At 41.1% G+C, this 15386-nt stretch overlaps 1 protein-coding gene across 2 annotated transcripts in view; it reads right to left on the minus strand.

Annotated features, from left to right (window-relative positions):
* Positions 1–15386, minus strand: part of Adamtsl3 (ADAMTS like 3) — a 321518-nt gene that overhangs the window by 166103 nt on the left and 140029 nt on the right. For both annotated transcript variants that reach the window (XM_071608576.1, XM_071608575.1), the window contains exon 7: positions 13918–14044. In XM_071608576.1, coding sequence (XP_071464677.1) covers positions 13918–14044 — 127 coding nt within the window. The remainder of the gene's footprint in view (positions 1–13917; positions 14045–15386) is intronic.

A 15386-nucleotide genomic window follows, 5' to 3' on the forward strand; every position in this document is an offset into this window, starting at 1 on the left:
TAGTTTTTCCAAAACTTGGCAGCAAAAGATAGGTGAAAGATTAGGGTAAGAGCTAGAAATGTGGTATGTTAAAAAATAGTTGTTTTTTTTATAAATGCAAAGAAAAAGAAGAAAACTTATCCTATAATTTATATATACAAATTATAAACTTTCATGTATTTATATATATATATATATATATATATATCCATGTATATGCATATGTATATATACACATTTTTAAAATTCTACTTTTATTTAAGATGGGAGAGACCTAGTCATGTTTAGCCCTGATGGGAAAGAAAGAGGAGATAAAGGAGAGAGAGGGGATGATGGGTGGAGTGAGATCTCTGAGGAAGCAGAGGGGCTGGAATCCAGAATACAGATGTAGGGATTAATTAGCCTTGGAAAGGAAGGCCGACACTTGTGCCTCTGTAGCAGGAGGGAGCAAGGAACGAATGGGTGCAGCTGCAGGGTGAGGCCTCTTCTGGTGGTTTCTGTTCTTACTGGGAATATTTTGTTTATAATCTTCTTTGGAGCTAGCATAGAATCTGTTTTGTAAATGGGCCATAAGTACTTCAGAAGAAGGTATATCCCCCTCAACATGCTGTGCTCTATACATTACCCATCAATGTAAATATAATTGAATTGCACAGATTCTGCATATCATTTTTACTGACTTAAGTGTTAATAGTTCTCATAGCAATTCTGCTTCTTTCAGTTTCTTAAGTGTGTTAGTCAACTTTCTGTCACTGTGATAAAAACACCTGACATAATCAACTTATGAGGAATAAAGGTTTATTTTGGCCCCTGGTTTCAGAGGCTCCAGTTGATGATTGCTTGGTTCCATTGCTTCGGGCTTGTGGCAAGACAGAACATCATGACAAGGAGCATATGCTGCAGTAAAACTGTTCATCCCATGGCAGTCAAGAAACAGAGAGAAAGAAGGGGCCAGAGTCCTAATATCCTCTTCAAAGGTGTACCCTCAATGACCTCACTTCATTTAATGAGGCCCTGCTTCTTAAAGGATCCACCATCTCCCAATAGCACCACAAGATAGCAATCAAGCCCTGAGCTTATAGGCTTTTGGGAGACATTTAAGATCCAGACCATAACATTAAGGGCAGATGATACATGAGAGAGAGAGAGAGAGAGAGAGAGAGAGAGAGAGAGAGAGAGGGAGGGAGGGAGGGAGGGAGGGAGGGAGGGAGGGAGGGAGGGAGGGAGGGAGGGAGGAAGGAAGGAAGGAAGGAAGGAAGGAAGGAAGGAAGGAAGGAAGGAAGGAAGATGGATGGATGTGTAACTGCACTTGGTTCACAAAGATTGGGGACTTTTTTTTGACCATTGGTGGGTATAAAATATGCACCTTTGTTATTTTTTTGCCTAAAATGCTATTAGCTCTGATATAAATTCTGCTACCATGCTCTCTTTATCCAGTTAGAATGTTAGAATGGGCCACTTCTAAATTACAAAGGGCTACCTGATAAATTCTCTCTGGTTCTGGAGCTAGCCCTGAGCTGAAGACCATGCTGAAGGGAAGGGACAATGATAAGTCCACACAGGGAGCAGCTGCTTCAAGATAGGCTCAGTGAGACCACTCAAAACCTCCCATCATGAAACAGAGACAATGCTGTCAAGCAAGTCTGATTCTGAAGCTGCTTTAAAATCCTACACTTTCCAAGGGTGCAGAATCAAATGCTGAAACATATTAGGTGAGGAGGCTTCTTCTCTGTCCCATCCTACAGTGTTGTTGATGACAGAAGGTCACATCTGGGAATACCTAGATGTGTTGGTGGTGAAGGTGGTAATTGGTTCCTGCTGTGCAATTTCATCGTTTGGATTTATTCCAAAACCTTCTAATTGAAATTTGGGGTTATGAGATCCTTGATATTGCTACTCACTGTACCATCTGCCAGGGCTCATTCTTGTCACTCTTTAGATGTCATCTGCATCTGTTTTACTCTACAAATTACCAGGAGAGGCAATATAGAATAGCAGTTATGACCACATACTCTGGAGCCAGACAAACCGAGGCTGGAATACCAGCATTGCCACTTATGATTGATGTGTGCTCTTGGGTAAGTTGCTTACCATCACAAGTTCAGTTATAGCTGTAAAATGATGGTATTAAGAATACCTATTTTCAGGGGTCATTGTGAGTATTCAATGAGCAATATCTGCAAAGGACTTAGTAAAGGACCTGGCACCCACTAGGGCTTGGGTAATCATCAATTATTATTAAAATTATGTTGAACACTTACTGTGCCCCTAGGCATCATGATAAGTAATTTGAGATAAAGGACTTCATTCATTCTAATGGAAATCCATTTCCACAAATAAGAAAACTGACATTTTGCAAGTTTAAATGACTTGCCCAAGATCACAGAGCTCCTAAGGGTAAAACCAGGGTCTGAACCAAAAATTATACACTCAACCCTAGTACCAGCTTACATTATGTAAACTCAAACTCACACACCACAACTCTGTTCATTACAGGCTTTTGTTTTATGGGCTTCACTTGTTTGATTTTGCAATCACTGCACTAACCTAAGATTAAGTTTGCTTCCACTGACTCTCCCTCCCACACATAAATGCTCAAATCCAGCTGTTCTGTCATATTTTTTCTATGTCTCATTTCCTGCTGCAGATCATGGCTTTGCTAAGTAGCAAGATGTACAGGAAATAAATTGTCCACACAATATTAACTAATCAATAAACATGAGTTTCAACCCAAAGGACTGTAATATACATCAGATTGCTTATTTTCACTATTAAGACCAAATAAAACTACACAAACCTAAATATATATGTTCCAAGGTAATACAGGAAGATGTTTTAGTTACTCTTACTTTGGCAACATCCCCACATTTCAAACCTGCTTTTTATGTTTTTTTTCAGTTGATTGGATTTATTCATTTTTTTAACTTAATGCAATTTTCAGTCAAATAGTTTTCATGGTTTTTTTTTTTTTTTTTGACCCTTCATTTATTTTCTCCTTCTGTTACCTAGTCACTTGCATCCCTGTGCATTACACACACACACACACACACACACACACACACACACTCCCAAATAAAGGAACCTTTTAAAAAATATATCTTTTATAAAAGTAAATGGTAATGCTAATAAAAATTAAACCCTATGGAAAAATTGTATCAAATAATATGCTTTTCCTTTAAAATGAGACAATGAGTGTGAAAGCATTTTACCAACTGAAAAAAAGAAAAAGGTGTCTGTTAATGCCCTCACACACCTATAACCATGTGGCACCACTTAGACTAAGGAGAGCACCTTCTGTCACGTTGTGGAGAACAGGGGCTGACAACTTTTCAAAATGAGGGTAATCATATTTGCTTCGAGTTCATTTGTCACTCTGGGGGTGCAGTGGGGGGTTGTGGGAAATGGAAGAGGGTGAAGTCAGTGTGTGGCTGCAGCTGGAGGACTGTCTATGCTGCTTCTGCAAATGGAGGTGGGATAAATGACATGTGCCAATGAGCAAAAGCAGGAAAAGTAAAAACTAGGAAATGAACAGCAATTATTTTTAAAGTAGGAGCACAGCAGGGATTTGACTTGGTGAGAGCAACCAGCTGCAAGGTGAAAACTGATTCCTCTCCCTCCATCCTGCCCTGAGCTCTGACATCCCCACATCCCTCCCTGAGCTGTTAGGCTACTTCATGGAAGTCTATGATTGCTGAATCTGCAAATGAATGCCCTCAGTCTTTAGCCCCTGTGTCTATGCAAGAACATGTGCTCTCAACCTGGAGGTGTTTATTTACTGGCTTAAAATGCCTTAACCTAAAAAAAAAAAAAAAAAAAAAAAAAAAAAACATGGCAATAGGCAGAGCGCCTAATAATATATGCATTCATGCTGATTTCCATGGCTACTTTTGAACAGTATGCAATAGAGTGGGCTGTGTTACACAACCTTTTATAACAAAGTTCTATCCAGATGTTCTCCATCATAGTGTGACTCTTCTTTTCTGCCCTGTAGACTGCATCTAAGAAATCAAGATCCTGGCAAGAATGAAATGGTAAAACTTGACTCTGTAGTGGGGTAGCAGAGGCTGAAAAGCAGAAGGGTTAACCAGAGGCACGTATTAATTGCCTAGGAAGTTTGGCAACATACAATTGCCCAGATTTATCCTTAGGAGTTCTGGGGTGGGACCTGAGCATTAGAAGGAGAGACAATTTTCCCAGGTGATCCTGATGTACATTCTGGGTTAGGAACCATAGAGCTGGGCTCCACTGAGGAGAAACAGGGTGGATTGGCTAAGGCAGCTTCCCCCACTCAGGTTCCATCTTCTTTTTCTTTTGTGCCTTCTTTATTCTGTCCCCATCACTCTAGGTCTCCATGCACATTTCACCTCATGTTCATCCAGCTGCTCTCGAAAGACAGCTTCGGCGGGGATGCTAGACACATGAACTCTAGAGTCAGAACCATCTTAGCCACTCACTATTTGTGAGAACTTGAGCAACGAATTTCATTGAACCCATTTCTCCACCTGTCAAATGGGGGGGGGGGTTATAATAGTACACAACTGGTAGGGCTGGGGTTATGGTTCGGTGGTACAGCACTTGCCTAGCCTGCATGAGGCACTAGGTTCAATCCCCAGCACCACATAAAGAAAAACTAAATAAACAAAATAAAGGTATAAAAAAATAGCACATACCTGGTAGGGTTAGGGTAGGAATAAATCAGATCATACATAAAATATACTTATCCTAGTGCCTGGCACAACATAAGCACATGACCTGTGGAGACCAGTATGATCATTACTGCCCGATGACTACTGTTACTAGTAACACCCACACTCTGGTTAGTGGATGTCAGCTCTCCTGGGTGACTCCAAGTATTATGGATTCAGCAGCCAAAGGCTGCTCTCCATGCATAGTGTCCTTAGAGGTTGCTGCTATGGAGATGCTGGTCAAAGTGGCCTCTTCACTTCTGTTCAGGTGAAGTCAATACACCTTTATTGAGAATATACCAGGTGTATTGAGCTAGGTGTGAGAGGCCCTTGGGAAGTTCACACAATAATGAGAGTGCACAAACCAAAACCCTCCCATGCAGGTAGTGACAGACACATGTACATAGATAACCAAGGAGCAGTTCAAAGGCAGTAAGAGAAGACTTCATACAACTCACTTTTGTGATACATATAAAATTTCCTGGGCCCTTTAAGCCACCTCTGTCAAAACTTTCCATTCAACTGTTGGAAAATGTCTGCATATTACATCCTAGGTTTTATTTCTCTAACCTCCATTCAATCCCAAGATCTATTTAAAAATAAGAATAAATTACAGATGAAAGACTTACAGAACTAGAAGAGGTCTTAGAAATTGTTCATGCTAACACTCTTACTATGCAGTTGAAAAAGCCAAGGTCCCACCAAGCTAAGCTTCCTGCCTAAGATCACAGATGGTTAGCAGCCAAGCTGAGGTTATTGTAACAGTCTTGGCTTCCAGTCCGATCCTATTGCACAACATCACTCAGTCCCACTGAAATCATAACGGGAAGCAGAACCATCTCGGCAAAGTACATGCACTCATTTGTTCAATGTTAATTGAGCTCCTAGGATGTGTTCAGTACCATACCAGCACTACAAATAAAATGGCCAACACAATAAACAGATTAATACCACAGACAGTAAAGCTGATGAGAGTAAAGCAAAGCTTTTCTTGCAAAGCTTCACTAGTGGGAGAAGCAAGTTAAATAAGGGGAATCATTGCTTCTTGTAATAAAGGCAAAGCAGAAAAGAGAAGGGCCTATTTCAGGTAGATTAAATGAAGGAAGCCTCTCTGAGGACTTGGCACTTGAGCCCACAGGTGAGAACAAGGCAGCCACGTTAAGAGTTGGAGAAGCCTGTCCCAAGCCCAGCAATGAGGAGGTGCAAAGGCTCAAAGGGGAAAGGGCACTTGGCATTCTAGAATATTCCAAAAGGTCAATGTGACTGGAACCTAGTGCATGAGAGGCAAATGGCAGTGATGTAACTGAAAGGTTGAATGCTGCAGGGCTTTGGAAAGTGTTATGGATTTCCATAAACATAATGTCAATTCATGTAGAGGTGGGAGTTCATGGCCTGTCTACTTCCTAGTGAAAAACATAATCTATGACAGTCCTCAACAGGGTCTATATGCCACTTTCCTCTTATTTCCCTCCATATACAGGGGTAGAAAACCTCCCCACACACACACACACACACACACACACACACACTCACTCACTCACATAAAATATGCAAAAGAGCTAGTCAAAAAGAAGAACTCACAGCCCTCAATTTCCAGCTCCAAGAATTTCATGCCATGCTCTCTCTTTTTAAATTAAATGAGAGGAAATACCCCATTAAAAGTAACAGGGTCTTTGGTTTGAATATTCCTAATCATAGTTCTGAAGAGAGTGTTATCAGCCAGATCTTGCTAGAAAGACAAATGGGGAAGCAGAAAAAGATAATGTGAGATGACAGAAGAATGAAAACCCATTTGTTTACCATGTTAGCCCACAACTTACAGCTAATATAGTCTTTCTCATCATGCAATCAGTTGACTTTGTAGATTATTTTGGAAATGATAGTCAAAGGAAAAACAGTGTGTATCAAGAAAAAAATCATAACAATTACTCTGAGAGGCAGCCTCCTGGTCTACCCAGCCCAGGATTCTGTCAGGAGTTCCAAGGGATGCCCAAGGGTGAGGTTCAGAGGTGTGGTTATCATCACAATACCAACATTTGAGTGATGTGCCTATACTTCACCTTGGCCTCAGGTGCCATTGTATCAATATATGCCACCACGTAACAGTGGAGAGAGAGCCCAGAACAGATAAGCTGTGTTTATTTATTTTTTCATATTTGTGTACCCTTATGTGGTCAAGTCCTAAGTGCAGAACAAACCCAGCAGTACAGTTAAACCCCTAGACATCAAGTCAACACTCTCCAAAGAGATGTATTTGCTCCTATTTGCTGTGTTTATGTTAATTAGCTTGATTAAATCATTCTGTATCTCATATATATATATATATATATATATATATATATATATATATATATAAATATCACATTGTACCCTATAAATATATACAATTATAATTTGTTAATTTAAAATACTAGTTTTAGAATTAAAAAATAAAAATTTTCCTTATATTGAGATTCATTATTCATTAAAGTTTTCTCTCTTTAAACTTGAGTTGCCTCCAGTTCCCCTTTCCAACATCCAAAGCTATTTATGCTGGTTGTGAGTTCAGTCCCTCTCCTTCTCCCTCTGAACAGGAAATTTGTGTGTTGTATCTAGATTAATTTCTGATTTTTCTCATAGCAAAGGTTTTGGCTCCAGCCTCTTACACCTTGTGTCTGCCTCCCTGCACAATGGAAACAGTATCCTGTGTGCAGCCTTGTGCACTTTCTCCAGCGTGGGGCCGTGCCAATAGCATCTCACTGCCATGGCCTGACTCAGGGAGAGTCCCAGGGAAGGCAGGAATGACTTCTTGGCAAGGTGTAGTCGTAGGAGCTGCGTGGACCCCGCAGGCCCCGGTGATGCACACTCAGGGGGAGATGTGGCTTCATTTCCCACATTTCTTTCACACAAAGCATGATTATAGGGAAGTGCTTCCATATGGCCTCTGCAAAATCCCAGCCAAAACCGGCTTCAGCTGGCCTGTTTCAGAGTGGTAACAGACATGAAGGGGCTGTAATGAGAATCAAGAACTCAGAGCACCATGTTTTCATGCAGGCAGAAATCTTTGCTACTTTTAGCCTCAGCCCCAGCATACACATATAGAACCTGATGAAATGCCAGTGTCCTGAGGGATGCCCCCGGCTTACGCCATGTCACTCACTCCCTTGAATTGAAGGATCTGTCTGAGCATTCTAGTTTCCCTTTCTTTCTAGAAACTGATAAAAAAAAATGTTACACATTTTAGGGGAATTTTTTTTATATTGTGGAAGTACTGAGGATTGAATCTAGGGGTACTCTACCATTGAGTTACTCTCCCCAACCCTTTTATTTTTAACTTCAAGACAGAATCTTGCTAAGTGGCCCAGGCTGACCTTGAACATAGGATCCTCCTACCTCAGCCTCCTTAGGAACTGGGATTTACAGGTGTGCACCACAATGCCTGGCCATCTTAGAGGTTCTTAACCTGGAGTGCTCTAAATGGGCATCAGGAGTCTAAGAACCTTCCCACCAAACAAACAAACAGAATGACAAAGTTGGGGCTTAAGTGCATAAGTGCATTTTTCCTGGATAGGAAATGCGTAACTTCCAACAGATTCTCAGAAGGATCTATAAGAATATATAATCCAAATGCTGAAATTCAATGAGAATGAGAGAGGGAGGGAGGGAGGGAAGGATGGAGGGAGGGGGAAGAGAGAGGCGGGGAGGGGGGTGGAGACTGAGAGGATATGAAGGTCTTTACCAAGAGCAAGGAACTGTGAAGTATGAATAGGCTGGACCCCTCAGCCAATAGTGCACTCCGTCCCACCTCTTTCCATTTTAGGACCTCCTCTCCACACTTCTCCAGAAAGAACGGGTTTCTTGACACAATTCCTCTCTCAGCTTCTATCCTGGTTCAATTCAAATTATCTTGATTTCTATTCTCTCTTGGACCCTGACAAAATGAAGTGCTCTCTGATGATATTTCCAAACTTTTTAAGGCCATTGCTAACTTCAGGCACTTCCCCAGCCTGCAGAGAAACCTGTGACATTACCCCTTGGTTCTCTTACCCAGGGCCCCTTCCTGAATTCACTCTTTATAGAACAGCCTGTCACTTCAACTGTCTTCCCCTGATCTGAGTTCTTCCTCTAACTTTGGTTTCTCCTACTGTTAGTTCCCTCTTCTGTGATACTCTAATGTCCATGCTTCCATACCTATCAGTAGCTCTCTTTAAAAACAATCTGCAGGGGCTGCGGTTATGGCTCAGTGGTAGAGTGCTTACCCAGCACGTGTGAGGCACTGGGTTCTATCCTCAGCACCACACTATAAAAATAAATAAAAGTATTGTGTCCATCTACAATTTAAAAAATATTTTAAAAGAAACCTATTATTTATTTGAAACTGTTTACAAATATCTACATTTAAGTTATGTAAGAGGTATGACGCCCCTTGGTACCCAAGTGAGTAATGTCTCTAATAAAAATATAGCTGGTGTTTACTGAGCATCTTTAGGTGCCAACACATGTGGCACACCCAGCATGGGCTGATTTATGCAGTCCTGACAACAACTCTACCAAGACAGTGCTGTGGTTATTCCCAGTTTGTAATGACTATTGTTATTGTCCCCATTTAAAATGAGAAAACCAAAGTACACATGGAAGTTAAATAACTTGCCCCACTTACACATCTGGGAAGCAGCAGATCCAGCATTGAAACCCAGGCAGTCTAGTCCAGAATCTCAAAGTCCTAGCTGCTTTCCTATATTGTATTTCATAATATAATTGTGTAAGATGTTTCTTACCATCTCTGGCTGTTAAAAATGGGTTTGACAATGTGAAGACTATAATGTAAGAATGCTGATGGAATCAACTGATATTATATGCCTGAAGAGAACTTTGGGAATTATAAAGCATTATATCAGTATCAGCAATGACAGAAGGAAGGGAATGCTGAGTGTGGGGCCTCCCACCCACTTAGAAGCAAGTGTGTCAAGTGCAGGTGCTATATCTCTGGTTGAGGAGGCCAAAAAGGCCCTGTGGAAGACTTCCCTTCCTGGATAAAGGACACAATATTGGAAGATCTTTGTTACTAACTTCTTCCTTATCTGGGATGTGGCTGTAGTGTCTAAATGTTTAGTAATGACTCTGTAGCTACAGAGATGAAAGCCACCCTCTCAGGATGAGGAGAGAGAAGATATCATAGAACAGCTTCTCAGCCGACTGCTCACCCCACATTTCTTAGAAAAGACACAAATAAGCTTGAATGTGCTGCACAGGCTGAGAGATTTGTTTCATCCTAGCTCCTTCCTTTGATCTTTTAGTCTTCATTCAAAGAATTAACAAACCCTTAGACCAAAGCCTCATTATTGCAAACATCCTGGAATATTTTACAGAAAGCTTCCTATTTGGACTTCCTGCTTCCAGATTCACCGCACAAGTAACCTAACCTCCATCTTCGGCCAGAATTTTTTTTTTTTTTTTTTTTTTACTAAAACACAAGTCTAACTGTGTCACTCTGCTGCCTAACTTGCTGTCATGACTCCACTTAACTCGAGATACAGAGTGCAACAATGAAGGGTTGCATGGTTGACTCCTGATGCCGTTCTGTTCTATCTTCCACTCTATTCAATGTGCCCTCAGGCCTGAGCCAATATCAGTACCTCCTCAAAAGAGCGTGGTTTTCCTCTAGGAACTTCATGATTCCTGTGCCTAGAAGATCCTCCCTCCTCTTCTCCCCTCCCCTCCTGTAATATTCTGACCACATGGGGATAAGATTCCTACTTCATAAGTCACATCAAAATAAATTCAAATGAATAAAATTTAAAAGTACAAAAACAAAACCATAAATGCACCAGCAGAACATATGCACAATAATTTCCCCCTTCAAATTAGGAGTCTCAACAAACTACAACCTAAAGGCCAAATTCTGCTACAGCCTTTTGTTTGTTTTTAAGTATCCTACAATTTTTCATTCCTAAACAAAGGAAATAGAAGTCTCCATAATCCACTGAAGCAAAAGCTTCTGGAGTCCTTTCTAATTCTCATTTTGAAAGTTGAAAAGGTCCTGGGTTACAGGTATAACTGGGCCATGTTTTGTTCTGACCTCACAAGAAGCCACCATGAGGGAATTTCAAACACCACAGACAACCTGTAAATAAGTGGACATGGTGTGTCCTAATAAAACTTCATTTGCAAAAATATGCCTCAGAGACCTCTGGGAGGGGCCTAAAGATTAGGAAAGAGATTCCTTCTGGCCAAAGCAACCAGCTCAAACTGAATCATGGCTACACTGGTTAAGGGGAGAATCTCCATCTACACTAAGAGGAGCAAGTCTCCATCTACAATGACCGAAGGCAAGTGAATCCTCACTACACTGACTCAAGGAACATATTACAGGAATGTAAAGGGCTGGCTGTGGCTCTTTTGTCCATAAATACAGGAAGCACTTGATGGTGACCCATCAAACTCCCAGATAGAGCATTTGGTGGTTGTGGTCTTTTGATATTCATTATTTGATTTGGGTTTCTGTTTTGTTTTGTGGGGTCTAGGTGTGTATGTATGTGTGTTGTTTTGTTGTCGCTGCTGTTTTATCTAGCATCCTTAGTTGGTGTAGTAAGAGTAGTCAGAGTAGTGTGGTGCTGCAGGAGCCAACTCCTGCTATGAGAATACCTTCACGGTCCATTATCAGGCCCTGAGACACATCAGGCAGGGGGACTTTGGCCAGGTAAATCTAGTCTGTCACCTTTTCACCAGTACAGGGGTGGTAGAAAAGAACTTCCTGTTTTATCTAAGCCAGATATACTAATGACTGTGGAACACTAAAATGTGATCCAGCTCTTTCAGGTCATTGAGCCCATGGAAAATAATTATATTATCATGGAGCATGCAGGTGGAAAACAGCTATGTATGGCACCACATCTAAGAGACTAGTAGGAGGAAGAGGCCTGGAGACTATTCAAGCAGATTGCAAGCACCATGCACTACTGCCATGAGAAGGGCATTGTGCATCAAGAGCTGAAGGCGAAGAAAACCAGATGGATGCCAGAGGCAACATCAAACTCATCAACTTCAGCCTGAGTACCAGGTGCACAGCTGGGCAGAAGCTGAACAAATTTTGGTATTCTCTCCTGAACCTTGCCCTGAAGTCATCCAGTGGTAAGAATATGACTCCCCCCTCTTTCCCTGGCTGAAGTCTGGAGCCTTGGTGTAGTCTGTATTTTATGGTCACAGAGAGACCCCCATTTAGGGGGACCACCATTAAGTAGCTGAAGGAGCAGATCATGCACATAAGGTATGACATTCTCCTGCGCATTGCCAAGGGAGCACAGAGCCTCATCAAATTCTGATGGTGGACCCCATGCAAATCATGGGCACCCATAGCTGAGTCAGGGTGAGGAATATTCACCCAATTATTCTAGTGAGCCATTCCCCAAACACTTCAGACTCTGCAATTACGATAATCATGCTTGACATGGGTTATTATCCATGTAATACTTGGGTGTCCCTGGAAAATCAAAAAAAGGATGAGGTAATGGCTACATACCTGATACTTCAGCACCAGAAAACTCAGGGGGCAGGCTGCATGTTCCAGGTAAAATTTGTACTTTGGAGGACTGGGCCTTGCCCAGGGTCTGCAGATCCTTTCCCTGTCCATCCAAAGAGGGTGCCTGTGAGCCTGCATTTCCCACCTTCCCCTTGCCCTGTGAGCAGCAGCTGCCTGAGGAGGTCAAGCAGTCACTGTATAAGGGCAATGGAAGGGCCATCATGCCTACCATTCACCTCTGCTCCCTGTGCACATGGACCTCACTCCCAGCATGGCCTCACAGTGTGACCCTGTGTTCCCCAGGCTCAGCTCCTGGAGGATCATGAGTAGATGGGGCATAGAGAGCAGTAAGTCCTCCCAAGGTGCCAAGTCAGAAAAAATCTTACCCTCCACAGGACAACCCCATGACAACAGCAAAGGCTAGAAGTGGGAGACTAGAAGGATCACCACCTGCATAAAACAGCTGTGTTGTTGTATGCCATGCTTCTGTGGGTTGGCATTCAAAAGAAAGAAAGAAAGGGACGGGGAGGAAGGGAGAGAGAAGGAGAGGGAGGGAGGGAAAGAGGGAGGGAAAAAAGTGGCTGTAATGAAAGGAAAGCATAAATATGCTAGATTCAGTGACGCCAATGAAAATGGAGATATGAAAGAGACAAAAACCAGTGGACAGCCAGAGGACCTTGAGCTCTGTGAATCCTGGTGTCATGGTGTGGATCTGTCAGGTGTGGAACAGTGAGGTGTGGAAACTGGCTGCAGGAATGAGGTGTGCAAACTGACTCAGGCTTCTCTGTAAGGATTACAGCCAGGAGCACATCTGGATCCACCAGGAGTATCCTCTGCTCCCATTTCGAGCCAGTATAAATGGGGACTCACTTCCTTGAGCCAATGTAGACAGAGACTTGCTCCCCTTGACTTAGTGTAGATAGAGATTCTCCCCTTAAATCCATGTAGAAATGATTCACTTTGAGCTGATTGCTCTGGCAAGAAAGAATCCCAGTCTTCAGACCCCTCCCTGAAGTCCCTGTGGCCTGTTTTGCAAATAAAGTTTATGGGAACACAGTCACGCCCACTTGTATACAGGTTGTCTGTGGGCACTTTTGCACTCGGTGGTGATGTCAAATAGCTGGGCTATGACCTGCAAAGCCTAAAATATTAACTAGCTGGCCCTCAACACAGAAAGTTTACTGACCACTGACTAATTAAAGGACTAATAAAAGGCAGATCATACTGAAATGAGAAGATGGAAACTTCTGAGTAAATAAAACTTAGAAACTATTGATACCATAAACACAAACAAAAATGAAAGTCAAATGAAAAACTGGAAAGCACGTTTGAAATAGGTATGATGTATTACAAGTTTACCAAAGGAAACAATTAACAAATAGGAAAACGGATAAATGATTTCAATAGCAAATGGAAAAATAAAAGGGGAAATTAATATGATACAATATTTTCTATCTTGTTATCAATCAAAGAAAGGCAAATAAAAGAATGTATTGCTTCACAATTTACCTGAAAAATCAGCAAATGTTGTTAAAATAGCAATACTCTATTGGCAAAGGTTCATGAAATGGTCAGTCTTCAAAGAGATAATAGGAACCCAACTTATGGTTATACTTTTAGAATGAAATTTGACTTAAAAAAATCAAAGCTATTTCTAACTAAAAGAAGCTGTCAGAATTAGGAAATTGCTATTCTAGTAATAGTCTAAAATATATCTTGTTCTAGGGCAACAAGGTTTTGGGTTTCAAAACTTACGTTTTTCAGGAGAAACATGCGACTTTGACTGTCCCCGCACCAGCCTGCAGGTGGAGCCATCTCCAGCACAGACACCACAGTTGTCCTCCTTAGCGTCACTCCCGAGTTGCCGATCGCAGCCCACTGCCTGCAAAGGAAGGACCAAGTGGTCAAAAGCAGGTGAAATCACAGAGGCACAACTATGAGAAAGTCTCCCCTTTATGAAAACATCATAGAAAATCTTAGGTATGTCATTTATATAATTCTTATGCAAGGACCATAAAAGAAATGAAGCTGACCCTCTAACCCTGCTCTTTTTTTATTTATATTTTATCCAGATACTTTTAAGTATATAAAATAAAAAGAAGCATTATAGCTGTTTCCTCTTTGTCTCCCCACCATTTTTTTTATCTCCCTATCCCCAAAGTTGGTCCATTCTCTCATTTCCTCCCCCAAACAGCCGCTATCTGAAACTGGTATACATCCTTCTGTCTGTGCTCTCTACAGCTACCCATATTCTACATCTATGCATCTGTATCTTTATTCTATATTTTTACATCTCCTTTTTATCATTATCTATGTCTTTGCCTGCATATCTCCACTTTTATATCATTATATCTATATATTTATGAACAATTTTTGAATAGATGTCTTATATGTTTACACTGTTATTTTCCAGTTTTCAGAGTTATTTAGCACGTGGATGTATGTGTTATTTTCTATACTGTGAGCCTTCTTTGTAAGAAAAAAGTTGAGTTTTATATTTATATATATTTCACAAATCTTTTACATTATGTGTGCAAAATGAACTGATACGACTATTTATTTCTGCTTCCCATGCTCATCCAACTTTACATTTGTAAACCTGGTTTTAAGTCCAGAAACTGTAGAGGCAGAGGGCCATGTATGCATCCTGACTCACCCACTATGCCTTTAAAAGCACAGGACCATTCAGACTCTCAGAGACTGATTTTCCTCAACAGTAAAACAGAGATAATAATGCAAATGTGTACTTCACAGAAGCCTAGCAAAGATTAAACGAGAAAATATATGCAAAACTCTCAGTGTAATTATTAACACATGACAAAGGGTTGAACAAAAGGTCAATTTTATTAGTTACTTCTGCATTCCACTTTTTTTGACTGCAGGCTAGCCCCTGTGCTTTGATTTAAGGAGGTGCTGAATCAGACTCTACACCCAAGGTGTTGAAGAGAAAATAAGACTGGAGGAAGTTCAAACCACATCTAGAGACTATTCTTTCCAAAACTTAGTGTTGAAGGGAAGGAGAAACATGAAATGAAATTTTCAGGGAGAAGTAGGAAAAGTTCCAAGGAGCTCTAGGGAATAGCTTGTGTTTAGAGATATTTTCAAATTCACAAAGATCTGTCATGAGGAAAGGGTCTCCATTTGTTCTTTATGTTTCCAAACCGGTGAAAGCTATAAATTTAAGCATAATTTAGTTCGATATGAGAAAGTTTAAAAAGTCAGAG

This window comes from Marmota flaviventris, chromosome 2 (genome assembly GCF_047511675.1).
Source record: "Marmota flaviventris isolate mMarFla1 chromosome 2, mMarFla1.hap1, whole genome shotgun sequence".
Taxonomy (NCBI): Eukaryota; Metazoa; Chordata; class Mammalia; order Rodentia; family Sciuridae; genus Marmota; species Marmota flaviventris.